The following is a 26,207-nucleotide window of genomic DNA, read 5'->3' on the forward strand; positions in this document are numbered from 1 at the left end:
ATTGGAGCCATTCAAGTGTGGGTTCAGGGTCTGCCACACAAATCTCAACAAAGCCCTATTTATTCTTTCTCCTCTGCCTATTTTGGCTTATGAGCACATGTGAAGGCAGCATTACATGCACATTCCAAGGAATGGGAAGATGTGCACTTTCCATACCTCCCCACGTCTATCTCTCATGGTCCAGAGCTAGATATAGGAGGTGTATACAGACCTTCTGTGGCATGTTTGCTTGGACAGAGACCTTACTGCTTTATTTCTAAATTAGCTGATTTGGCAACATTCCTACACCACACAGGAATGCTTTGAGCTCCTTCCTTTGAAGGTCAAACCCTTGGCCACTGTTCCCAAATGTCAGCTCTCAACCCTTCCTCTCTCTGAAGGGCCAAGTCTCCACAGACCTCAGGGGAGTGTGCGGACTTCACAGGGCTCTCTGGGTGGTGCAGGGCCCCAGACTTGCATCTGTGAGTCTGGCCCTAGTGACAATGATGATAGGAGGCTGAATGATAGCAAATCTGACCAAAGAGTTGACAAGCTGGCAGGCACAGCAAGACTGCACTCACCTGATCAATCTGGCTTGGAGAAGAAAGCGAGAAGGAAGCTCTGACGTAAGAGCTGGGATCGGAGCTGTTAATGTTAAACGCTCTTCCAGGAACCAACAGCACCTAGAGACAAATCTTTCATGTTCAGTTCATAAGCTTATTCTGCCTGTTCCAATATTATACACTATGATTTCCTCCCTCTCTCCCAACATTATTTTAGGCCTAGGATAGTATAGATTTATCATACTTGTTTCTCCAAAGCTTTCTTCATTATCAACTCTTGTGTATCAGAAACTCCCTTGATTTTCATCCATAGAAACATTCCAGCTGCAGGCGAATGCCAGTCTGCTAGGCCTTGAGAGAGAGAGAGAGAAACAGTCAGGGAAAGGAAACATGCAAGAACATAACTTTCATGCAATAACGTAACTTTTCTTCTTTAACAAGTTTAGGTTTCTTTAACGTTCTGTAATGATTTACTGTAAGACTTATGAGCTGCTCTTAAGCCATCTGCTGTGCACATCTTCTCATATACTTCTCTGAACAAATGAGGGAAATTATGGACTTCCTCCCTGTGTTACCTTCCTTCTGGCAATACATCTCTATCATATAGAGGAAGGGTGAGGGACTTTTTTTCCTGAGGGCCACATTCCCTTCTGGGCAATCTGGTAAGGGCCACATGACACTAAGGATGGGACATGAGGCAAAAGTGGGCAGGGCAATGGATATAAATTTTACCATTGTACAGTAGGCTAGTTTCTACATAAACTATCCCACCTCTAGGCAATGAAAGAGGCATTATCAGAGCTATTCCAGGCAGGTATAAACACTTGATGAAGGTGCAAAAAGGGCTGCGGAGGAGTGTGGCCTGGAGGATATCCAGCCCCCAGGCCTGAGGTTCCCCTACCAATGGAATCAGTGCCGGATTTACGTATAAGCTAAACAAGCTATAGCTTAGCCCCCTCCCCCCAAAAAAATTTTAAAGGGGAAAAAACTGGATGCACATTTCCAAAATTTAAGATAAAAAACAAATAAAATAAAACCTACATACAGCAACAGTGTTTGTGTGTTTTGTAGGCGCCTATGATGTAAGTAATGGGCCCCGCTTGCTAGCCTGCTCCCTAAAATATTACTGGTTTGCTCATTTCCGTATCAATTACTTTGAAAAGATACATATTTTTTAATGTGCAAATGGCTTTAGATACCTATTAGGTCCATAAATTACCATGTAGCATATATTCAACACAAAAAACAGCGATAATTTGTTGTTGACAAAGGACAGCTGGACATATAAAGGGCCCCATTACCTTCAGTAGCTTAGGGCCTCATCAAACCTAAATCTGGCACTGAATGGCACATACAGGAACAAAACAATTGATTTACAGTTCAAATATTACTCTTGTCTTCAAACCTTTTAGCCACTTATCTGCTGCCACAAGCATCACATCCCGCTGCTTCTTGTAAAAGTCCACCACACTGGAATACAAACATCATTGGGGAAAAGCCATTTCAACAAGAGAACTCTCGCATCATTAAAACTCTGATGGCAAAAACGAAGAGTACGAGTTTATAAATGAAACAGAAATCTGTTACAAACCAAGGGCTGGAGTGTACACAAAATGGTGACTGCAATGTGGAAGCTGGTTTTAGTCCCTCGCCATTCATCTGCATGCAGTGGCTTATCACACAAAATGAAATTTCTTGTCAGTGCTTTTTAGGGGCAGGCAGGTGGGAAATAGTGGTGATTTAGACAAAAATCCCTAAATCCAGTGGTGAGTGACATGTAAAGAGTCCTCATGGGGCACATATGTTAAAACTACATGGCTGGTCTTTGCGTATGCATATCCTCTTTGGTGCCATAGATTTCAATAGATGTAAATAGTGCATAGGTAGGCATCACCGTTATGAATGTTTAATGTTCATAGCATTAAGTATGCAAATACTGACGCCATGTAATACTGTGCTCACACTCTGCCCCCCATCCCCGGTAGGTCTCTACATATGCTTCTCACTATAGTATGCTATTAATATGTGTGTGTGTGTGTGTGTGTGTGTGTGTGTGTGTGTCTGTACTGGGACAAAGTGAGGCTCTTCCAATGGTACTATTAATTGGCCAGTTGTAAAATAATACATGCTTTATGTTTCCATGGCAGTTCTATGTTATATAAGTATTTTTATCTTCCTCTTCAGCAAAAAAAGGTTCCCATGGCAGCCTATGTAAGATTAATAAAAACAGTAACAAAAAAGGCAACCATGCCCGCAAATAAACTAGCAATTTAAAAAGACATGACCTAAAAGGAAGGGGGAAAAGAATGGAGAAGTTGGAGGACACCGTCAGTTCCTGGAGTTACAAAGCTCTTGACCTGGCCAGCTCTAATGGAAATTCATGGATAGCTAGAAAGGAAGAGCCAAATAAAGCTGGTCTCGCAACACAGCTACTGGAGTATATGCTCTTCGATGCACAAAATACAAAAAGTAAGACCAATGGAGTTATTATTTGCCTGCGCTAGACACCGCACACAAATTGCTTTGTGAGGCAAACTGGATGACACTAGCTGTCTTAACATCCCTAGCCTTCTTGGCAGTTCCACAGTTCCTTAAGTTTATAATTAGCCACTCATGGAGTGGCTTATTTCTTGCCCTTGTTCCAAAGGTCATGATGTACAGCCCTGCTTGGTATAAAAAATGCAGCAGTTATGTCTGATAATGTTAGAAGTAGAAGCCTGATTCTAATCATGTTTCCTTGAAAGTCTTCAGCATGGAGCCTTGGGCTACTGGAAAATAGCCCAACGTGAAAACAAAATGACAACAGCATAGTAATGTAAAATATACACGCATTACCCATCTACGTGGTCCAGGAAACCTTTTTGTCCCCATTGTTGAAGAAGCTGGGCTATCATAAGCTATGGAAGTAAAGCTTAGAGTAAATATCTCATCAGGCAGAGACTAATAAACAAGCTAGAATGCCTAGGTATTGGAAAACCTGCATGCCGTGCAGTGAAATCCTTTGCCAGTTTACTCAGAAGTAAGTCCAGTGGGCCTTACTGTCAGGGAAGTTACGTAAGATTACATCCAAAATTCCCTTTAACCCCTTTAATTTATTATTTAGTTATTTATTGCTTCACATTTATAGCTCACCCTTGTTTCCCAAGTGGAGCTAAGGGAGGCTCACACCAATAAAACTACATAACTCCGAACAACATTATATTACAGAGGTTAAAGCAGCATGGTGAGCCTGTAAGCCTGATACAGCTATTCTTATCTCTCTCCAAGGTTTTTGATCTCTATAAATCCGTATGCCCAGTTCTTAAGGTGTTCCACAACTACAGAATAACCCTGTCAAAGTGATTAGGCCCGGTGTTGCCGTATAAGTTTTAAGCGATGTTCATTGCCCAGAAGCAGAGACTGCATGTACAGCTCCCTTGTGTGTTGCCATTTCCCTTTCCACCCTTCTCAATTATGTTGCTAACTCAAAGGAATAGAAATTGAATCGACAAGGGGCTAGTTGCAAAAAGCTCTAGTTCCCATAACATTCTGTGTTGTTAATTAACACCACAGATTCCAAACGCTTAAATGGTCTTTTTAAATTAAACTCAACCCTCTTAATTCATAATTACTTTTAATAATAAATTAAAAGTAGTGCTAATATGTGACAATTACACTTTTTTATCTACACACACGCATGTGCAAACTTTGTGAAAATTATGCTGAAATTACAAAAAAGGTGGACAATTTTACATAATGGATTTCTGCTTGCACAATTGCACAATGGAATAGTCCCCCCTTTCCCCCCAGTGCACCCCACAAATCTGCACCCCAGGAGCTGCCCTAACCCTCATGTTGTTACAATGAAGTTTTCCACAGCAAACCTAGTTGCATATACTTTTAGAAACCTTGTTGGCTCTTACCTGTGTGAAAGTACTGGTATGCATTGTGGAAACCTGAATATGCAGAATAACTCTGTCGATGAGAGGCTTGGGACCAGTTAGAAACCCTATCCTTAGTCTATGTAAAAAAAAACCAATTAATTCGAATTGTAACATTTCATCATTTAAATATATAATTACAATTCAATGCAATTGTGTTGGAATACCTTCCCTTGCTCCTGACATTTATCGTGACTTTCAATACATAGAAGAGAATTATGAGAGAGGAAGTAGAAGGAAAATGAGACATGACTACAGAAACTGGAGAAGAATCTAGGAGTTCAAGCACCTATAGCTAAGGAACTTTTGACAGCGCAGGTGAATGCCTAGCATTGGCTACACTTGCACTCTCTAGAAAAGAACAGAATCTAGTTCTCAGTAACTGACAAGAGGGAGGACAGAGTGGCAGATGGGGTGTGTGTAAGTGAAATAAAATTAATGGGGAAGGCGAGAAGCAGTCTTTCTTTTATGGTTATAAAGATAAAGGTAAAGGGACCCCTGACCATTAGGTCCAGTCATGGCCGACTCTGGGGTTGCGGCACTCCTCTCGCTTTATTGGCCGAGGGAGCCAATATGGTCGTGTGGCCAGCATGACTAAGCTGCTTCTGGCGAACCAGAGCAGTGCACAGAAACGCTGTTTACCTTCCTGCTGGAGCGGTACCTATTTATCTACTTGCACTTTGAGGTGCTTTCGAACTGCTAGGTTGGCAGCAGCAGGGACGGAGCAACGGGAACTCACCCCGTCGCGGGGATTCAAACCGCCGACCTTCAGATCAGCAAGTCCTAGGCTCTGTGGTTTAACCCACAGCACCACCCGCATCCCCTATGGTTATACCAATAGTTTAAGGTTCTTTCTGCAGTGTGTGGCTGGAAAACCCAAGCTCAGAACCCACATCATTGCATTTCCATTTTGGGGCATATGGTCAAGAAAGCAAAATCCGATATTACCCAGATGAGAGGATCTTCGAGAAAGAGTCCGTCCTGATAACTCGACCATCAATATCCATGGAAAGAAATGTTGGTGCCCAAGGCTTGTGGAAAGAACACAAAGGTTAGTTAGTAAAAGTTAACACAAGAATTCCAGTTCTTATAAGCAGAGATATAAGCAGAGGTGTATAATACATTGTGGAAGGTTTGTTCTATTTAAAGTAGTCCTATTGAAATGAACAGATCATTACTAGCTTAAGTTTATTCATTTCAATGACTCTACTTTAAGAAGAACTTAGTTGGCTCCAACTCTTAAAACGTACATAGTTTTTAACATATTTATGCAGCAACACAGACATGTCCCTGGTGTCAGAGTCCCACATTCTTTCTCATGCCTTCATTGCCAGAAAGCAGCTTGTTTGTCTGCATGAGAAATGGCAACATTTGAGATGACGGAATTTCCCAGCTGCTACGATGGCATTTTGCCTTTCACCACTTGCCAGAGCCACTGAATTCAGTATATGGTTGGAGATTTCTTCTTTCCAGTTGTCAGGAGCCAAAAATAAGGGCTGTGCCAATGGTGAGAAAATCCCAAATGACTGGGCACTGACTGCAAATACCACCATGGGTGCCCATTGCCATGGGCTTTTTGTTGCTAGAAACCACTTTGGAACACGAGGATGGACAAGTTTTACCCATGCAGGAGAGCTAGTTGGAAGACTGAAGCCCTTTCTGTCAGCTGGGTGGGGGATAAAGGCAGCAGAGGGATGAGGTAAAAAATGTTTTTTTAAAAGATGTGTGTATGTGCCTGCCTGCCTGCCTGCCTGCCTGCCTGCCTGCCTGTCTGTCTATCTATCTATCTATCTATCTATCTATCTATCTATCTATCTATCTATCTATCTATCATCTATCTATCTATCTATCTATCATCTATCTAATAGTAACCTGGTAAGGAAAAGGCAAAAGACACAAACGTTGAAGAGAGAAAGGGAAGGGAACGGAGGCAAAAAACTAAAGGATAAGGAGAAGAGGAACTGAGGAAAAAGAGGTAGAGAGAGATCCCAAACAGGATGTGCTCTGAGCTTAGACAGGAAATGGTCTGAGCCTCAACAGGGAGGGAGGAGCAAAGTATTCTGTCACGAGTTCTGAGTGTTTCTGTCTCTGAGCTGCAGGGGTAGCTGTACTGCCCACTTCAAGACCTCTGTCATCCACGGGTGAAAATATGTGTATTTTGTATACAAAATAAAAAAGGTCAATAATGTGAATTTGTGCAAATGTATATTGATGTGTAAACAGGATGGGACGGGCTCATGAATAAATGTACGTTAAGCTGATATGAACCAGACATGGACTGATCTGTCCATCCCTACTGCAAAAAATGAGGCACATGGCATCCTTTTATTTTTGCACTTTTGCAAGTGACATGATGAGAACATAACTTTCCGCTTAGTGGGGAAAGAATAGGGAAATATCATTTCAAAATACAATCAGTAATGTGGTATCAGCAGGATGCAAGTTAGAAGAGATAGCAAAATCTATGCTAGCGCACAGCAGAATTGAAAACTCACCTTATCAAACTGAAGGAAGTAATATGGATCATCTTCTATTATGAGGAAATCATATTGTCTTGCAAGCTGAAAGGGGGGAAAAACAACAACCCACTGACACATATGTGCCTTAAAATATTTAATCAAATCAGAAACATTCTGTTCCCCAAATGGTTCCCCTTTGAGCCATTACACCATCACACAAAGTAGTTTTCAGGGGTGTCAGGTGAATCCAAACTTAGTTTCAAATGGAATTATGAATAAGCAGTGGAGATTTTTGCCCTGATCCTAAGATCTGTGTGCATACTCACATGCACCCGCATCTCTTGAAAATGCTGGGATTCTAATTAATTCCAATGGAGAGAAGGCCTGCAAAAGCATGTGGATGCAGGTTAGCACTTTCCATGGAAGCCAATTAAGAAAATTGGTCTGGGTAGCAGCAATCCATATACGCTTTCAGGCTTGAGTGGTTGGAAGCCAGGAGGATCAGAGTGCAGTATGCCATACTCTAAATGAGTGTGTTTAATGCTTTAATCACAGATTTAAAAGCATATCTGTTAATTGGGCAAGTCATTAGCCATGTGCAACAGATTTAGTCTAAAAATTGTATTTGCTTCAGTAGATAAATATGGAACTTAAAAGAGGGAAAGAAAACCCTTTTTACATCCCAACCACATTGGCGCCACAGAATATGAATTTCATATATTTCTGTCCCATCTTTGAGGATGATCCATCACAAGGCAATTTACAATAAACATATAAAAACCAAAAACAACTGAACAAATGTGTGTGTGTGTATTGTCAGGGAACTGACATCTAAAGCGCCGGAGGCGCAAAGGCTCACTGAGGGTGAGAGAGCAGTAGCAGCGGAAGAGGGAACCAGTAGAGGGCGAGCAAGAACTCCAAGGGAAAGTGAGTCGGAGGGATGGCTCAGAGACGCTTCAAGCGAAACCAGTGGGGAGGTCTCAGGACCTCCTATAGGGACACCCACACCTCGACGGAAACTGTCACGCCGAGAGGCCAGACGACGTGTTTCCGTTAAGGAGCTTTTATGTTGGAAACGTTTCCGAAAGCAGCCACTTTCGGATTCTACTAGTGATTGACGCAGCCATGCTGGAGGGGCTCCGTCACAGGCAGAGGTTTGAAAGCCTGATCAAACTCTGAGGGACTTGCATTTTACGCACAAGCAGCTCATCGTCCCATCACAGCAATCCGAAAGTCACCGAAAGCCAGCTTGTGCAGGGAGAAGCATCATGAGCAATCCAGCCGGAACCGGGGGAGCAGGAGCAGCTGGAGGAGGTCCAAGCCTGGAAGAAAGGTACAGGGCGTTGGAGATCCAGTTGGCGCTGCAAACGGCGAGGCTTGAGGAGAGGAGGGCTCAGGATGCAGAAAAGGGAAAGGAGAAAACCACCCCGCTCGCCAGAAAGGTGCCAGGATTGGTGCAGAAATTCGGGGGGGATCCCAGGAACTATCATGCCTTTAGAACAGAGATGCAATACGCTCTAAACTTGCAGTTTGATGACTTCCCCGATGAGGAATCGCGAGTGGCGTATGTGATTGGCCATCTCGAATCCGGGGCGAAAGATTGGGTTAGACCCCTGATGGCAGCGAATAATGAGATCTTAAAGGACACGAGGAAGTTTTTTCGTGCCATGGACCTGATGTTTTCCAGCGATATTGAGCAGGGGGTGGTGCGAAGGCAGTTAATGGCTTGCCAGCAAGGAAGCAGATCTGTCCGTGAGTACTGGACTGAATTTACCATGTTGATTCACAAATTGGGGTGGGACCTATCGGCGGAGCCCATCCAAATGCTTTTCGAAGAGGGGCTTTCTTCAACCGTCAAAGATGAGCTTTCCCGGGGCCCCAGGGCGGAGTCTATGGACCAGTTAACCAAATCTGCGCTGGCCATAGGAGCGCGCCAGGAGGCGAGGGCTATGGAAAAGCGGGAAGGGAAAGGAGACCGTTGGAGGGAGTTCCGCATTCCAGACATTCCAGAGCCACCTTTCCCGCCGGCAGAGCCGATGGAAGTTGGAACAGCGCGGGCGCGCGCAGTTTCAAATTCCAGTGAAGGGCGGAAAAAGGAGGGAAAGAGCGCCAAGAGATGTTATCTCTGCCAACAGCCAGGGCACTTTGCCAGAGTTTGCCCACAAAGAAAGGAATGGCAAGGGATGGCAGGAGCTGTTGGGGGAAAGGAAGAGGAAGGCAAGGAGCAAGTAAAAGCCAACGCCTGGCTGCCACCGTTGGGGCACAGCAGCCAGGCCAAAGAGCAATGAAAGTGCCCATGCCAGAACCCCCCAGACCCGCTTTAGTGATAGAGGTGTTACTAGAACTGCCAAACGGACACCCACTAAAGGTCAAGGCGCTTTTGGATTCAGGCAGCTCCTGTAATTTCATGAGTAAGGAGTTTGCAGCTGAGCACCAGATACAGACTATCCCTTTAAGTAACCCCTTGCAGGTGACTACGATTGACGGCAGAGAGCTGTTGGGGGGAGAAGTTAGCCAACAGACTGTCCCGATGATAATGAGAGTGGCAAGGCACACCGAACAGATAGCGTTTAATGTGGCCATCCTGGGAGGAGCGCCCATCATTTTGGGGATGAGCTGGCTGGCGCTACACGATCCGCTAGTGGGCTGGCATCAGAGGGTGGTCTCCTTTGGGTCAGCGCATTGCCTAGAACACTGCAAGGAGGGGAAGGTTTCGGGAGGAGACAGAGTCACCCTAGCGGGGATGGAAGTGATGGACAAAGGGAAGGTGCCCCCGCAATACGCAGATCTGAGCAACGTATTCAGCGAAAGGGAAGCAGACAAACTGCCACCGCATAGACCCTTTGACTGTCAAATCAACCTACTCCCAGGGGCCCAACTCCCAGTAGGCAAGCTGTACGCCATGTCAGACAGGGAGATGCAGGAGCTGAGGGAGTTCATTGACAAAAACTTGAAGCGAGGTTTCATCAGAGAGTCCCGAGCGGTGGGGGGCAGCCCAGTGTTCTTTGTGGACAAAAAGAACACAGACAAACCGAGACTGGTGTGTGACTTCAGGGCCCTCAATGCAGTGTCGGAGCCCCTGGCTTTCCCTATGCCCCGAATTGATGACATTTTGACCAGAGTAAGGAAGGGAAAGATTTTTACAAAACTGGACCTGCGGGGGGCGTACAATCTGATACGCATAAGGAAGGGAGATGAATGGAAGACCACCATGTTTACCCCGTTGGGAGCCTTTGAATACCTCGTTATGCCCTTCGGTCTACAAGGGGGCTCCGCGTGTTTTCAAGCTTTTATAAACCACGTTCTGGGACCTTTGCTCTACAAGAATTGTGTGGCCTTTTTAGACGACGTGTTGGTGTATTCGGAAAATGAGGAACAGCATGTGAGGGACGTTCGAGAAGTGTTGGGCAGGCTGCAAGCCAACCAGCTGTGGGTGAAACTGGAGAAGTGCCAGTTTCATACCAAGGAGGTGGAATTCCTGGGGTACCGCTTGTCAGACAAGGGATTGGCCATGGATCCAGGCAAGGTCCAAGCGGTACTGGAATGGAAGACACCGAAGACCAAGAAGGACGTGCAAAGATTCTTGGGATTTGGGAACTTTTATCGGAAGTTCATCAAGAACTTTGCCCACTTGACGGCGCCCATCACCGACTGTCTCAGCAGCAAGAAGAAATTTGTTTGGACGGCAGAGGCGGATCGAGCCTTTGAAGAACTGAAAAGGGCTTTCGCCTCGGAAGAACAACTTCTGCATGTGGATTTACGAAAACCCATGAGAGTGGAAACAGATGCATCCGACCGGGCGGTAGGGGCGGTCCTTCTTCAACCGGGGAGGAGTGCGTCGGAGTGGAGACCGTGTGCCTTCTTCTCGCGGAAGCTGAATAAGTCCGAGAGGAATTACACGGTGTATGACAGGGAACTACTTGCCATTCACGAAGCATTCCGGAGGTGGAGACATTTATTAATTGGGGCACAACACAAGGTGCAAGTGTGCACCGACCACAAAAATTTAGAGTATTGGAGAACAGCTCGAGTGCTCAACCAACGACAAGTGAGATGGGCACAGGAATTCTCCAAATTTAACTTTGAGATTTGTTATGTGCCAGGCCCAGAAAACGTCAGGGCGGACGCGCTCTCACGCAAACCAGAATATTGGGAAGGGGAGGGGGTGATCGAAGAGAGACATGTCATCCCGGAGGACCGCTGGGTGTGTGGGGCGGCGATGGTGGGGCAACGAGAACTGGTGGAGGAAACGGAAAATGATGAATATGCCCAGGATAAGCTCAGAGGTCTCAGGGGGGAGGGCGAGAGCCCCGGAGGTTTTGAGGAAAGAAATGGGGCACTGTATTACAAAGGGGCACTGTATATACCCGAAGGTGAATTGAGGGGGAGAGTACTCAAGCAGTTGCATGATAGCCCCACGGCGGGACATTTTGGGCAACACAAGACCATGTGGTTGGTTACCAGGGAATTTTGGTGGCCTAAGGTGAGGGAAGATGTAAGGGAGTATGTAAGAGGGTGTGACCAATGTCAGCGAGCCAAAGGGGAAAGAAGGGCGCCGGCAGGGTTATTAGAACCTTTACCCACACCAGAACGGCCTTGGGAAGCGATATCAATAGATTTTATGACGGATCTGCCAAGGTCCAAGGGGAAAACAGCCATCATGGTAGTAGTAGACCTGTTAACTAAGATGTGCCACTTTGTAGCATGCTCACATGCAGTCACAGCGGAAGAAACGGCGAAGTTGTTTGTGGAACATATCTTTAGGTTGCACGGGGCTCCCTCGAGGGTGATCTCAGATCGAGGCAAACAATTTACTTCCAGGTTCTGGAGGAAGCTCATGAGCTTGTTACACGTGGAAGTCAATTTTTCAACTGCCCGGCACCCTGAAACCAACGGGCAGGCGGAAAGGGCAAATGGCATTCTTCAACAATATCTTAGGTGTTATGTCAATGACAGAGAGAACGATTGGGTCGAAAAGTTGGCGTTGGCAGAATTTGCCTACAATAATGCGGAGAATGTGTCCACAGGGATGAGTCCCTTTTTGGCTAATTACGGGTGTCACCCCAGGGCATTTCCAGGGGAAGGAGGGGAGAGATGGAGCGTCCCAGCGGCTGAACATTTTGTAGAAGAGATGGAAGCCATCCATCAGCAGCTCCAGCTCAACTTAGAAAGGGCTAAGGCACAATATAAGAAGCAGGCAGACAAGAACAGAAGGGAAGGTGAAACCATAAGGGTGGGGGATCAAGTGTGGTTGTCAACCCAAGGGTTGCCGTTCAAAGGGGGTTGTAAGAAACTGAGGCCCAGAAGATTGGGACCCTTTGAGGTGATTCAGCAGGTCAACCCGGTAGCTTTCAAACTCCGATTACCCAATCACATGAAATTGCACCCAGTGTTCCACAGGTCGTTACTGTCACCATACAGGGGAGGAGGTGAAGGGGAGCACGTCAGGGGACCAGCCTTGGAAGAGAGGGAACGCCGCAACCATGTAGCGGAAATCCTCGATTCCAGGTGGAAGGGAAATCAGGTGGAGTATTTAGTGGCGTGGGAAGGGGAACCGGAGTCAGAAAACACCTGGGTAAGTGCGCAGGAAGTCAATGACGAGGTTTTAACAGAAACGTTCCATCAAAGGTTCCCGAGGAAACCTCAGCCGATAGCAAGGTTTAGGAGGGAGTATTTCGGCACCACCGATGAGGAAGAGGAAATGGAAGGGTTCGCGGAGTCGGAGTTGGAAGAGGGAGTGGACTCTGATGACGAAGAGTACCTAGAGAGTAGGAACAGCAACAAGCGGAAGGAAGTGTTCGCGACGTCGGAAGATGAGGGAGGTTCTTTCAAGGGTTTTACCTCCTCACCGCCAGTAGGAGAGGAGACGGGAGGGGGTGAAGGGGGCCCTGGAGGGGAGGTGGATGTCAGGGAACTGACATCTAAAGCGCCGGAGGCGCAAAGGCTCACTGAGGGTGAGAGAGCAGTAGCAGCGGAAGAGGGAACCAGTAGAGGGCGAGCAAGAACTCCAAGGGAAAGTGAGTCGGAGGGATGGCTCAGAGACGCTTCAAGCGAAACCAGTGGGGAGGTCTCAGGACCTCCTATAGGGACACCCACACCTCGACGGAAACTGTCACGCCGAGAGGCCAGACGACGTGTTTCCGTTAAGGAGCTTTTATGTTGGAAACGTTTCCGAAAGCAGCCACTTTCGGATTCTACTAGTGATTGACGCAGCCATGCTGGAGGGGCTCCGTCACAGGCAGAGGTTTGAAAGCCTGATCAAACTCTGAGGGACTTGCATTTTACGCACAAGCAGCTCATCGTCCCATCACATGTATATATATATATATATATATATATAATACAGATTAAAAAGCATATATAGGGGAGGGATCAGCAATAAGATCAATACAACTATTGGAAAAATAAAAGTTTTTAGGGACTGTTTAAAGGCAACAAGAGAGGGAACCAAGCACAGCTATTGGGAGAGGGAAATCCACAAGTGTGGAGCCACTGCTGAAAGGGCCCTGCCCCTTGCACCTGCCAGGGTGGTTAGCATGGCAGGCCAGAGAACGACATTTCTCAGTTTGATCTTCAGGCCCAGGCAAGTTCTTATGGATGTGGTGGCAGTGGCTGGGCTTCAAATGACTTAGTCCCAAACCGTTCTAGGCTTTAAACAAATTACGTACCTTGTTGAACTCTCCTAGAATTAAGAAACTGATGTGTTTACAATCACTACCAAACAACACATCTACTGGCAGCACTGCCACTTTTATTACTCTCAGAAATCACATTAAGTCTCGGAGGGTTCATTTGGGGTCTGATTTCCACATAGATGGATCTTAGCAGCAGCAGCGGCAGTGGTGGTCAGCAGTGCTTTCCTGACATCACATCACAGCTGCTGTTGTGGCTTACTGAGAGGAAGGGGGTAAGACAGCAGGAAGATTGGCTTGGTGCAAATGCCCTGGTGGAACCAATTGGTGGAACCAATGCATATGGAATTCCTACCAGTGCATATTCACTGCACTGATCTCTCTGCTGCCCCCAATGCCAGTGATGGGAGATCAGTTAAGTGTCCCTCTCCACCCCACCAACCACTACAGATGAGCAGATTTCTGTATCTCTGTGAAGAGAATGTACCAAAATCCACTGACCTCTCCCAAGAGTCCCTGTAATATAGAGGTCTGTTCTCCACTATGTTCTTTATTAGTATTTTGCTAGTACCTGAGACATAATATCCAGCAGGTTCGCGTGATGTGAAACCACTTCCCCCACTTTTTTTTTGCCAGAGCAGTGACATTAAATGCGCATTTAATGAATATACCTGATAGATATCTTTTTTGCGGTCTGTCGTCAGTGAGGCTCCGGTAGGATTGCCACCGTTAGGAATTGTGTAGAGAAATTTGGGGAGGCTGCTGTTAGGTTTTTTGGCATCTTCTGGACTCCACCTGGAAAGAACTTCTTTCAGGGCTTTTGGAATAATGCCATGTTGGTCACTGGGAACATTGACAATGTTGCAGCCCAATGGCCTCAGCTGGTTTACAATAGAAGACAACAAGAATGAAGAGCGTTTACTTAAGCAAGACATTTTGCATCACATGCATCTACTCTTACTACAGTATTTTAATGGTGCCTATTTAGCTATAAATTGGGGATTGGGAACATGTGGCCCTCCATATGCTGTTGGACTCCAACAGCCCCAGCCACCATGGTCAATGACCAGCAATTTCTCAAGGGCCACAGGTTCCCCACCCCTGCTGCCAATCAAAAAATGATCTTTACACTGCCTAATTCCCATATCCCACTAGCTGTCATGTAAAGGAAGCCTATCTTTAAGAAAGCAAATTAATTAAGAATCACTGAAAGCTCATTCTTGAACAGCTGATCACCTTTTGGGTTTACATTTTTCCTCCATCTTTTCACAGCTTGATCACACATGGTATCACACTCTGTTTGCTGCATGTACACTTGGGGTTGGGGAGGGGAACACCATAAAGCAGGCATAGGCAAACTCGGGCCCTCCAGATGTTTGGGACTACAATTCCCATCATAGCTAGCTAACAGGACCAGTAGCCAAGGATGATGGGAACTGTAGTCCCAAACATCTGGAGAGCCGGAGTTTGCCTATGCCTGCCATAAAGTATATAGTGAAACTGAGGGTTTAAATCACATGGAACAGAGCATAAAATATAGGATGGTATCCTGTGAAGTAGTTTCACTAGAGCAAGGAGTTTAAATCTGCTCTGGGGGTTCCTTCAGCCTTCTGGCGCAGATTTGTGGAGGGCACAGAAAGTGATGGACATTGGTTTGGGGATCAAAGCCGGGAAAGGGTGGGTGGGATTTGGGAATCTAAAGGGTGTTAAAACATAATTTGTTAAGTCCTTTTTTATATGTACATTTTTTTCTTTTCTTTTTTCTTTTTGTAATTTTTATGGAATGTGGAAAAATCGTGGAAGGGAAGGTTGGGTCAACTTTAGGAAAAAGGTTTAAGATTAAGTTAAAATTGGGTCTTTTAAATTAAGTAGATATATGGTTTTAAAAATAAATTGAGGAATGAAGGGAAGAGAAGGAAAATAATAGCATGATCTAATTAAACTATTAGGTTAAGGTTGAGAAATAAGTTAAGAACTTGCTGAGTGGAGAATAATGAAATTATAATACAGAAGGGGGAGGTGTGAGGAGGTCGGGGAAATAAGGTTTAAGAAAAAAATTATTGAAACTATACTTGTTTTTTGTTTGTGTGTGTTTGTATGTTTGTGTGTGTTTATATGTATAATTTGAAACTTTAATAAATATTATAAAAAAAAAACAGAAAGTGAGCAGGGAGAGGAGGAAAAAGGGAAGTTCTCCTTTGTAGCACTTTGTGGTTTTGTGGAGCTTGAAAACTTGTTGACCCGTTCATGAGCAGAAGTTGGTCCAAACCTTAATCTTTAGCTTACCTTTTGTAATCATTTGTCCATTAAAAAAAATCAGTGTATATGGCAATATACTTCCTAAGCAAAAAAGACACAAAACATTTCGCACCCCCACATCTGCTTCCCGTCTAAAATATTACTGTGGAGTGGTGGGAATGGGAAAAGCAGTGGCAATAAGAGACCTATGTGAGCAAATGCAGCTTACTGAGATTTTGTTGCATATGGGGTGTAAACAATGAAGTAAGGGAATCACAGAAATTGTGTTTTGAGGAAGCAATTGGAGAGACATAGAGATGGTGCTCCATATGTATTCTAAAAGGGCATCCCTTGAATAAGGTGTTGTGAGGGAGAATAGACAGAAATCACCAAGAAACAGGAGATCTACTTAGAACAGTTGAGGGTGCTATGCAGTGGTGAAAAGTCTGTCTCACTGTGTTCAGTGGGCCTTACTCCTAATAGATGTGCACAGAACTGCAGCCAAATGTGTTCATGTATCACGAGAAAGCTAATCTGCATGCTTACTGGCCTTTCTGAGCATTTTAGCATATCCTGCGGTCTGGTCGTACTCAGTTTTGGAATGAACCTTGTACCACTGATTTTTTCTATGCCCAAGAATGCAAGCTTTTATAACTAAAAATAACAAGCTTGCCACCACAGTAGTAATGAGAACATCTATGAAACAAATGAGACAGGGGTGAGACATGGAAACAACATAAGGGTTGATTTACCGGCCAGAAAACCATATAAAAATCTCTATATAAACAAATAAAGCACACCAAGCTGTCCATGTGGAGAGGTTCGCCTTTCAGGTTTTGAGAGTTTTATCGCATCCCTTCCAAAAATGGCAACGACATGGAGATGCAACTGTCACACGTAACCTGGCTTGCATGGTTGCGCCACGCTCTAAATGTTATAGATTGGCACAGGGAACCTCAGGTCTTCTAGGCATCTCTATCTGGCCCTCAGAACATTCCATAGGCCACAGTTTGGGCCTGTCTGGAACGTGGCTTTGAATTTTAATGCTTCTTGCTTGTCTGGATGGAGGTTAGACAGTGGTGTGTGGCAACTGTGTGTACAAACCTGTGTCCACACTACAAAGGTGAAATTTGCACGTGCTGCTTCATTTACTTTTGCCTCTGGCTCTGCTCACCTCTGGCACCCATTATAGATGTATACTTAACACTTTTTAAATGTACAAGTTAAGAATGCGATATACAAACATAAGAGACAGCTGAGACCCAGAACTGGACGCAGTTTCCTCTTAAGTGTAAAGTTTGGGAGCAAAGCTGGATTTTCTATCACATAATGTGAAAAGCAGTTCATAGTCTTATCTCTCATTCCCGATCGGGTGAAACTGCCGGAACCATAAATAACTCGCCTCAACGAAAGAAAGGATAATTGCTCCAAAACGCAAGGTATTCAGAAACAGGCCTGAAATTTCAATAATGCTAATGGAGCAACCAGAGGAAAATACAAAGGTGTGGGCAGTTATAGCTGAGGTTTTAAAATAAAGAGTCTGCAATTTCTATTTCTGCACTAACTAGCCCTTCATTTATTAGGCCATAAATGAAATGCAGCTGCATTTAAGTTTTATACTGCCCCCCCACGGAATAGATAATGAAAAAATATTGCCAACAACACGCTAAGTCGAACCATAAATCATCCAGACACCACAATGATTTGCAGAATCAGGGAAGGCTGAACTGTTGTATGTAATATTGACAGGAACAAGATTTATCCCAGCGTTTCTCTGCATCTACGGCTATTATACATTACTGTATTTCATCTAAACGCACGAGGCACATGTTTAAAACTACAGAGCTGCAAAGCCAGTTTTTGCACATGAAAGCTCGCCGTTTAGTTATCGCCACACAGTTCCCTCCCATGAACAGGAATATGTGGAGAAACCAGATGTGATGCTAACAGCACAGGCCTCCGCACATCGACTCAGAAATAAGTTTTACTGAGTTCAGCGGGAAAGGTCTGTGTCCCAGTGGACACAGGTAGGAGGTCTATGGTGAAATCCCCAGCATCTCTGACCAAGGCTGGGAAATTGCTCTGCCTGAAATCCTGCAGAACTGCTGCCATTCAGAGTAGACTGGATGGGCCAATGGCCTGACTCAACATAACACAGCTTCTTATATTCCTATAGACAAGTGTATACAGGATACCAGACCAAATGTGTCTCCAGTAATCATGTCAGGGTTTTTTAAAAATAGCAATAGCAGCCAAAGGGGTGGATTTCATTAGGACTGCAGTGGGTGGCAAGGGGAGGTTTAAACTGTGAATGTGACGAAATTCTGCCGCCACCATCCTGTGGTTGCAATTATGCCTGAAAGAAAATCTCCCATTGGGATGAATGGGTGACTCCCTCCAGAAGCCAGTAACAGCTGCTGGAAGGATTTTCAAAAGAAGTACAGCAGCAATGATGGGGTTAAACCTCCTGATCCTATGTGCTGTTATCTCAATGGAAATTACCCGGAGTGGTTTAATAATAATCAACTCCTCTTTCCACTGTTGGGAATGTAGTTCTGTGAGGGGAAAGGGACAACTCTCAGCACCCTTAACAAAACTACAGTTCCATGCATTCTTTGGGGGAAGCTGTGGCTTTTACAACATGGTTTTGTTGTGCTTTAAAAGGTTAGTACAGATGTGGCTAGTGTGGCTAGAGTTCACGAAAGGATTAAAAAAACCTCTCTAGCCCACTGTTAAGCAGCAGTCAGAGCCAAACCAAGGACTCAAGCTTTACAGCTGCTAATATAATGTCTTAGTATGTTTTAAGTGCATTATGCAAATGTGACCCTAGATGGTGCTAGTGAGCTAATGCAAAATTCAATTTACTTTTAAAAACTTTTTTTAAAAAAGCATTTTCACAGCGTTTTTTAAAATATATGTGTAGATTCCACCCCACTTGTTTTTAGGTGAAGATCTGAACTATTCCAGCACTTGCCACTGTCATAGGTTTCCAGAATGATGGAATACTCACAGCTGCCAGTGTCCCGGGATAGGTGGGCGCATCTAAAAGGACCGTGTCTCCAGGATTAATCAGCATTTCAAATACCTACAGGTTTAAAATATAGAACATATATTATTGAAAGACTTTCTGTGTACCATTAATATTTCTCTCTACTTCTACAGTAAGTGCCTTATGGTAGTAATGAGTTAGCTATTTTGTAGACCAAAGTTGATTCTAAGATAGAAAAAAGTATTATGGGAAGTAGAGAACTGCTCATTGGGTGAATTATGGCTAAACTTGCGAGGGGTGCCCCCTCAAAAATATACATTCACCCTTTCAATAATGTCCAGGCCAGAAAAAAACAACAACCTTGCATAACACATTACAAATGAATGCTAATTAAATGGATAGCAAAGTTACGGCACATAAAATCTTACTCAACTGTACTTTCACAGTCCAATTTTGTGCTCCTAAGATTATAAGTGGCAACAAAATGGACCGAAAAACCAGAAAGCAGCCCCTTATTTATATTGCACAAAATGCTCATTTTGTACTTTGCCTGTTTCACAGGTCGTTGGCCAAAACAGTACATATTCAGTACAGTGGTACCTCAGGTTACATACGCTTCAGGTTACAGACTCTGCTAACCCAGAAATAGTGCTTCAAGTTAAGAAGTTTGCTTCAGGATGAGAAGAGAAATCGTGCTCCATCGGCAGGGCAGCAGCAGGAAGCCCCATTAGCTAAAGTGGTGCTTCAGGTTAAGAATGGACCTCCAGAACGAATTAAGTACTTAACCCGAGGTACCACTGTAATTACATGCAACCTATTAATAAAGAACAATTACTTTGTCAGTTTCAAAACTGTATAGATTATGATGTCAAATGCAGCAATTCTACTCTAAAAACAGCAATGTGGAATGGGAACAGCCTCCTAAGAATGGAGCTTGTGTACTTTTATCTAACTACAGATGTGCCTGGGACATTCTTGGTGCTTTTACATATAAGAAATGATGCTGGTGATGTTCTTAACTTGGGTAGTTGCAGCCACCATCACTGTTCTTCTCCTCCTCTGCCTGGGTGTTTGTAAGCCTGGGTGGAGTCAAGAGGAGGACAGACAGGGCTGGCCCAAGATATTGCCTGAAGGAAAGGGTGAGAAATTGCCACCTCCCAGTCCCATTTGAGGTTCAAAAGCTCAGCAGACCACTGAAACTTATTTCAACATCCTCCAGTGCACCCCAAGGCAGTGGCTTAGTTAAGTGGCTGCAGGACAAGTTGCACAGCACATGCACACAACACAGGGCTTGCTGCCCTTCAATATTTTCCACCTGAAGCGACACCCTCATGCTGCCTCATGGTAGGGCCAGCCCTGAGAACAGAGCAGCTTGGATTAAACAGGCAGGCTGATACTGAGCTGAAGAGGAACTATTGCCAGCAAAAGATGTGGCAGTTTGGCTGCTTTTGGTTCTTCTTCCCTTGCCTTTAGGATTTTTGAAAATGGAGCCTTGCCTAAGTTCAAGATGGCTTACCCCTCCCCCCCAAAAAAAACCCAATGAGAAAAATAATAAAATCTCTATTAAAATGTTAACAAATCACAAGGACCAAATTAGAGGAGATGAAGGAGACCCATGATCTGGAGGAAGGGAGCAGGCAAAAACTGGAACACGGTCATGGTGCTGGAGAAGGGAACTTAAACTTCCCTCGGTGCTATTTTCCAGATGCAAGTCACACACACCAAAGCTCCTATTTGTCCTGCTTGTGAAAACAGGCAGGTTGCCACCGTGTTCTTGTCAGATGTATCTAATCTTTTTCAGCTAGAGCTCTGAAAAAGTGGCATGGATTCCACAGTGCGATCCTAAGCATGCCTACTCAGAATGAAGTCCTGTTGAATTCACCCGGGCTTGCTCCTAGTAAGTTGAGTTAGGACTGCAACCTCAGTTGGCAAAGGAATCCTTAGAAGATAAGAATTCAGGTAAAGCCGAGTTAACCGCTTAGGAGGTAAGAACTATGCTGACACCATATTAAAAGTACATCTGTATGGATCCTAAGATATTAGGTCAATATTAGTGTGTTTTATCTACCAGCCAGTAGTTGAATCTTTGCAATGCAAGGTAACAATGCACCACACTGAGGAAAACAGGGGATAATTATCACAACCTTCAACATATATTGCTTTTGTCTTACTTTACTCAACCCTTCTTGACTGCCGGTGGTGACACACAACTCCATTTTCCCCTTTTCAGGCTGATACTCAGCAGTTGGAGGGTTGTGAAGATTCTTCTGCAAATCCTTCAGCCAGGATAATAGCTCTGGAATGCTAAGCAAACATTTCTCTTTCAAATCGTTGCATCAATAAGCTCCTCATAATAATGTATTACATGTTCTCGTTCAAGATTCTCATCCTTTATTGATCTAACTTTAGATCTTGGTTGAAAATATTTTTGCCTCGAGCAATTGGGAGAGGGAGAAGAAGAATGGATGCAGCTGCCTGGCCAGAAATGTTAGCCACCACTGTCTTACAGCCTGGTGCTGCTTCAGGTGCAAGGGACAACCTATCCAAGGCCTACCCATAGAGCTGCCACTTCCATAAAAGCTTCCCTGTTCCCTTGCTACTCGTATAAATTTTCACCAGCAACAGGGAAGAGGGTTCCTGTGGTGGTACTCTGTGCACTTGCACAAAGGAGAATGGGAGCCTCTCTGGCCAACATTCATTTGCAACCCTCCTCTTGCTATTTCAAAAACACTACTTGGATCCACGAAATCTGTAAAATACCCTGCAGAGGCTGAATACTGGAGAGCTCTCTTCATCAAGTCTTCCCCAATTTCAACCGTTGTTCCATCTCCAATGGTAATGCTGGCAGTTTGGAAGGGGAAAGTATTGGGGTTTGGTGCCCCTCCAGCCAGAGAAATCAGTGATGGAGGAGATCTCTGCATCAATTCAGCTAAAGTAAAAGAAAAGCAAAAAGAGAAGAATGAAACTTAAGATCCTGTATCTTCAGATACTTCCTTTTAACCCCCTCCTTCATTTAACCCCCTCCTCATTTTATTTATTTAGATTTCCTACATGCTCTATCCCAAGCTGTCTGGGCAGGTAACAAAAGTAAAATGCAGAAAAATGGAAAAACTGTATAACCAAGAAGCTCATGAAAATCTAAAAGAAACCTCTACAAACATTAGTAGAAAGCCGGGGCCTTCAGCATATGAAGTGTGTGAATGAGCCATGACCTCTCCCTAGTGGTGGGTGGGGGAACAATTCAGAAAAGAGAGCTGGCCCTTCTCTGTTATTGCTCTGCATACCTGTGGTGTCAAACCACATGGGCTGATAGTTTAGTGAGCTCATTTATATGCTGCCCACATAAAGTGGCAAGGAGGTCAACTCAGCCGGACTCTTCCTTTCTACACCTATAGGGCTACCTACCACAAAATCATACAAACAACCTGAGGAAAATCAGAGGTTCTGGTTCGAGGCGCAAAATATGTACTTACTGAGGAGCCTTATCGGAGATGCTGTTCTTGCAGCACTGACTGCAGTAATGAATCGTGAGTAATTCATGCCTAAATCGTCAAGCACCGGACTTGGCCTCCAGATAAACTGGACAATGGTTAAAATAAAAAGCAACAAAAAGAAACAGTTCTTTTATTATGCTATTTAAAAACATCACTATAAACACTCTAAAAGGACTTCCGGGATAGCGCGATCCGGTAATGGCGGATTCCCTCCGAGCTCCGGAGGGAATCGGCTCCGCAGAGGACGGGTCTTGCCGTGCCGGCGACACGGGCACCCTCAAAAACCGCAGGCGCTGAAGCCTGCGGACTTGGTGACTCGGTGGGCACCTTAAACGCCCTCCCCGACCCGCGAAGAGCCTTTTTAAAGGCTGCGGAGTGGACTGGGGTGCGGCGCGGTGCTGAAAGTCCATCGCTACCTCGGCGGAGCGAAGCCGCGAGCCATGGCCGGAGAGCGCTGTCTTCCTTCCTGAAATTTGGACTGAAACAAAGAACCCGTGAGTAAAATGAAAATTCGACATTAAAATTTTACCTTTGATTGGAGTACGACCGGGGGATGTGCTAAAAGGAAGTCCACACTCCCCCCCCCCACAAAAAGATTCAAGCAAGGAGAGGAGCACTAAGGTGGAAAGACTTTTGTGTTTAGAAAGACAACTTGCACGAATTGGATTAAAAAGTTATTGTGCTGGAGAGGAGAGAGGAATATTAGAAGCTTTTGTGTAATCCCCCCCCCCATTCTGGACCCGGGAGTGTCCTGCGTGTGAGCCGGAGGAAAAAGAGAAAGAAAGTTTGACAGCTGTCAAAAGAGCTGTCAAACGGGCGATTAAAGGCTGGAACTGTGATATTTAGAAATTTCTTTTTGGATTAAAGGTGACATATTGTATCTGAACTGATTGGAAACAAAGTATTTTTGAACAACAAAGTAACGAATTGTTGGAAAAGAACTATTGGACTGGCAATCCCCCTGGAGGGAACAAAGGATACTGCAATGGCTGCAGAAGGAAAATTATGGGCAGAGATAGAAAGGATGTTCTTTCTCGTGGGAACTTTACAAGAGCAGACTGCAGATATGAGTAAACAACTTGTGACCTTGAATCTGAAATTGAGCAACTCTGCTGACGATACAAAGTTGGAAAAAAACCTGGCAGCCGGAAAAGAAGAGACAGCTTTGGAAAAGGGGGGAAAAGAAGAAGAAGAAGAAGGAGAGGATGTTCAGATGGAAAGCACCAACCAAAAGCCTGCAGCTTTAGGAAACAAAGGAATTGAAGAAGAGGACCAGTGGACCATAAATCTGCAAAAGGAGAGAAGGACAAAGGAAGAAGCCCCTGGAATATCTGGAATACCGGAATATAAAAAAATAAACAAACATGATTGGGACTTCTTCCTCAAGTTTGAGTATGGGAGACTGGCAGACCCTTGGCAGCAATTGCTATTGACTGATTCGGTGGAAGGAAAGAACAAGTATGACTGGGACCCTTTTTTTAAGTTTGAGCATGGGAGACTAGCAGATCCTTGGCAGCAACTGCTACTGACTTTGGTGGAAGGAAAGAAGAGGGAGCTTGGGACACAACTCCTTCGAGAACTGAAGGCCAATAAGCAACAAAACAGACGGAGAAAGACTAACTGGGGCTTGAGAGCCTCGGATGTGAGAAATCGGGCTGAAACTGTTCTTTTAGAATAGTGATTTGGGAAGGGACAGAAACCGGGCCAGGGAGGGAGGGGGAGAGTAGAATAGTAAAAATTTATGATTTATGTTCTTTTTAATTTTGATATGGTTTGTTTAATATAAAAAGGGAGGATTTCGTGGGAGAGAAGGTAGGTTGACCTTAGAGAAAGGAGCTAATGTGTAAAAATTGGATAAGTAAACTTGAGCCTAACAAGAGATGTTAAATATTAAGAACAGAGGATAACAATATAATAGAGAGAAGAGGAAATAACTTGCTGAATTAACTATTGAAATTGGAATGTGGGAAGGAGAGATGTGGGGAAGTCAAGGAAAGAGGGTAATGAAAATTATATATGTTTTGTTTTGTGTTTTGTGTCTGTGTGTGTGTTTGTCTATAAAAATGTGAAAACTCAATAAAAAATATTAAAAAATAAAATATAAACACTCTAAAAGAGCACTGACAAAATCTATGGCACTGGTTTTGCCAGTGGGACATTGAAATGTAATGCATTATTTCTGTATAAGCTGATCTGATTAGCTTTGCTTATTGAGGTTTGGCTGACTACGAAAGAAAAAGTGGAAAGCCATACAAGTAATAGATCTTTAGCTTAGTTCTGTTTATTCAAAATTCCTAAATATTCTCATGCCACTATGTGGTTCATACTGATAAGAGAAAGAGTAGCTGTCATAGCATAAACATACCAAAACACTCCAACTGAAGTAGATGTGTCTTAAAGGTGCTGGACGTGAGCTGGATCTTGCCCTTTGTGCTCAGCTGCATTGGAAACACATGAGAGTAAAGCAGTGTTAGATAAAATTAGCAAAAATCAGTTAACAATACTACACAAAGGAAAGGTTGGTTTTAGAGTGGCTAATTTGTACGTTCTTAAAAAGCAAGGGTTTTGCCTTCCTTTCTCATGCTTTTTTAGAAGGTCCAAAGTTGAACCTACATGATGCATCTATGACTCTCCCATTTCCTGCCCCCAAACACCTGAAGCTACGCTAAGATGACAGATCTCTCAAATCCCCTGAATTGCTGGTAAACAAATGGGCCTATTTTCAATATCAAAGTTTCCTTCCGCGTGAGGGATAAATAAGGCGGCATATTACTTGGTAGTATTGCACCGATTAGTATGATATTTTCTCCTCTTTCTATGGTTAATTCCTCAAAAGTCTAATCAGTTCTACAAACACCACTACTCGGTCAGTGTCTTAAAGATGAGCCACACAACCCCCAAATTGGCTATCAGCACACAGAAAAGTCAAACTACACTTTAATTGGCTGTGCAACAGAGTCATTGTCCAATTGCTTTTCTCTTATGGTTAGATCAATTTTTCAACACGCGACTGATATTTTTGTCTGTTCGCTTCATCAAACACTGAGAATTGATCCGGCTGTAATTAAATGGAAGCTTTCCCACAAAGTCAGAAGTAATTGGCTTTGAATTTGCTGCCTGCTCAGGTCTCTTACATGAACCAGATCTCAGTTAAGTCACAATTCAGCCCCGCTTTAAAGTAAGTAAATCAGAGTTTTATCAGTGAATTGAGAAGGTAGAGGACAGGTGATAGAAACTGCATGTTCTGCTTCTTTCTATTTTATCCATCTGAAAGCAGTTGAGGGATAACTGCGACCTTCATTTCCCCCGTTATTTCTAGGCAGAAACAAAGATAAAACAGACTTAGAGGCATGACAACGGTGCAATCTTTACAAGAACCCGCCTTTGTTTCTTTAGCTGAATATATCCACACTGCAAGCAGTCATGGGATGCCTCAGCACATCAGACTGGAAGAAAAGATCCTGTCTCGAGAAAGAACAACAGAAAACAGTCTTTCAAAATGTTTTCAAACAGTATTATGCCTGTCTACTCAGAAGTCTGTCCTACAAAGTTCAATGGGAGTAAGTTCCAGGTGTGCACAGAACTGCAGCCAAACTGATTTCCCCTCCCAACTTCCTAGCTTTCTACCTTCAACACAACCACATATTCTAGAAAAAAAATACTTAACCTCATGTCTGAAGCTTCCCTATTGTAAAAATAAACCAGGATCCATTTAGTTAAAATGTAACAATGAATCCGTGTGCATGCATGTGCTGAGAGAATCAAAAGATTCAAAAGTGCTTGGATGCTGAGCAGTCTCTTTTATTGAATTCATAGAAAATAGGTCTGTATCAGCTGAGAAAACACAGCTATGTTCTACTATCCGCTTTACAAATTGCAAACAATTTTATGGAAGTAGTTCTTTATGCTCCATCTCCTTGCTGAACATTTTCC

General features: G+C 44.1%; 1 protein-coding gene across 1 annotated transcript in view; it reads right to left on the reverse strand.

The window, feature by feature from the left end:
* AADAT (aminoadipate aminotransferase) overlaps nucleotides 1–26,207 on the reverse strand; it is a 34,180-nt gene that overhangs the window by 3,447 nt on the left and 4,526 nt on the right. Inside the window, 12 exon segments of the mRNA XM_081926327.1 lie at nucleotides 561–662; nucleotides 787–893; nucleotides 1,948–2,012; nucleotides 3,378–3,439; nucleotides 4,445–4,541; nucleotides 5,411–5,493; nucleotides 6,958–7,023; nucleotides 14,225–14,434; nucleotides 18,802–18,876; nucleotides 20,952–21,084; nucleotides 21,541–21,709; nucleotides 24,640–24,712. Of these exon segments, the coding sequence (XP_081782453.1) occupies nucleotides 561–662; nucleotides 787–893; nucleotides 1,948–2,012; nucleotides 3,378–3,439; nucleotides 4,445–4,541; nucleotides 5,411–5,493; nucleotides 6,958–7,023; nucleotides 14,225–14,434; nucleotides 18,802–18,876; nucleotides 20,952–21,084; nucleotides 21,541–21,709; nucleotides 24,640–24,712 (1,242 nt within the window).

This window comes from Podarcis melisellensis (assembly GCF_964234715.1).
Source record: "Podarcis melisellensis genome assembly, chromosome: 9".
Taxonomy (NCBI): domain Eukaryota; kingdom Metazoa; phylum Chordata; class Lepidosauria; order Squamata; family Lacertidae; genus Podarcis; species Podarcis melisellensis.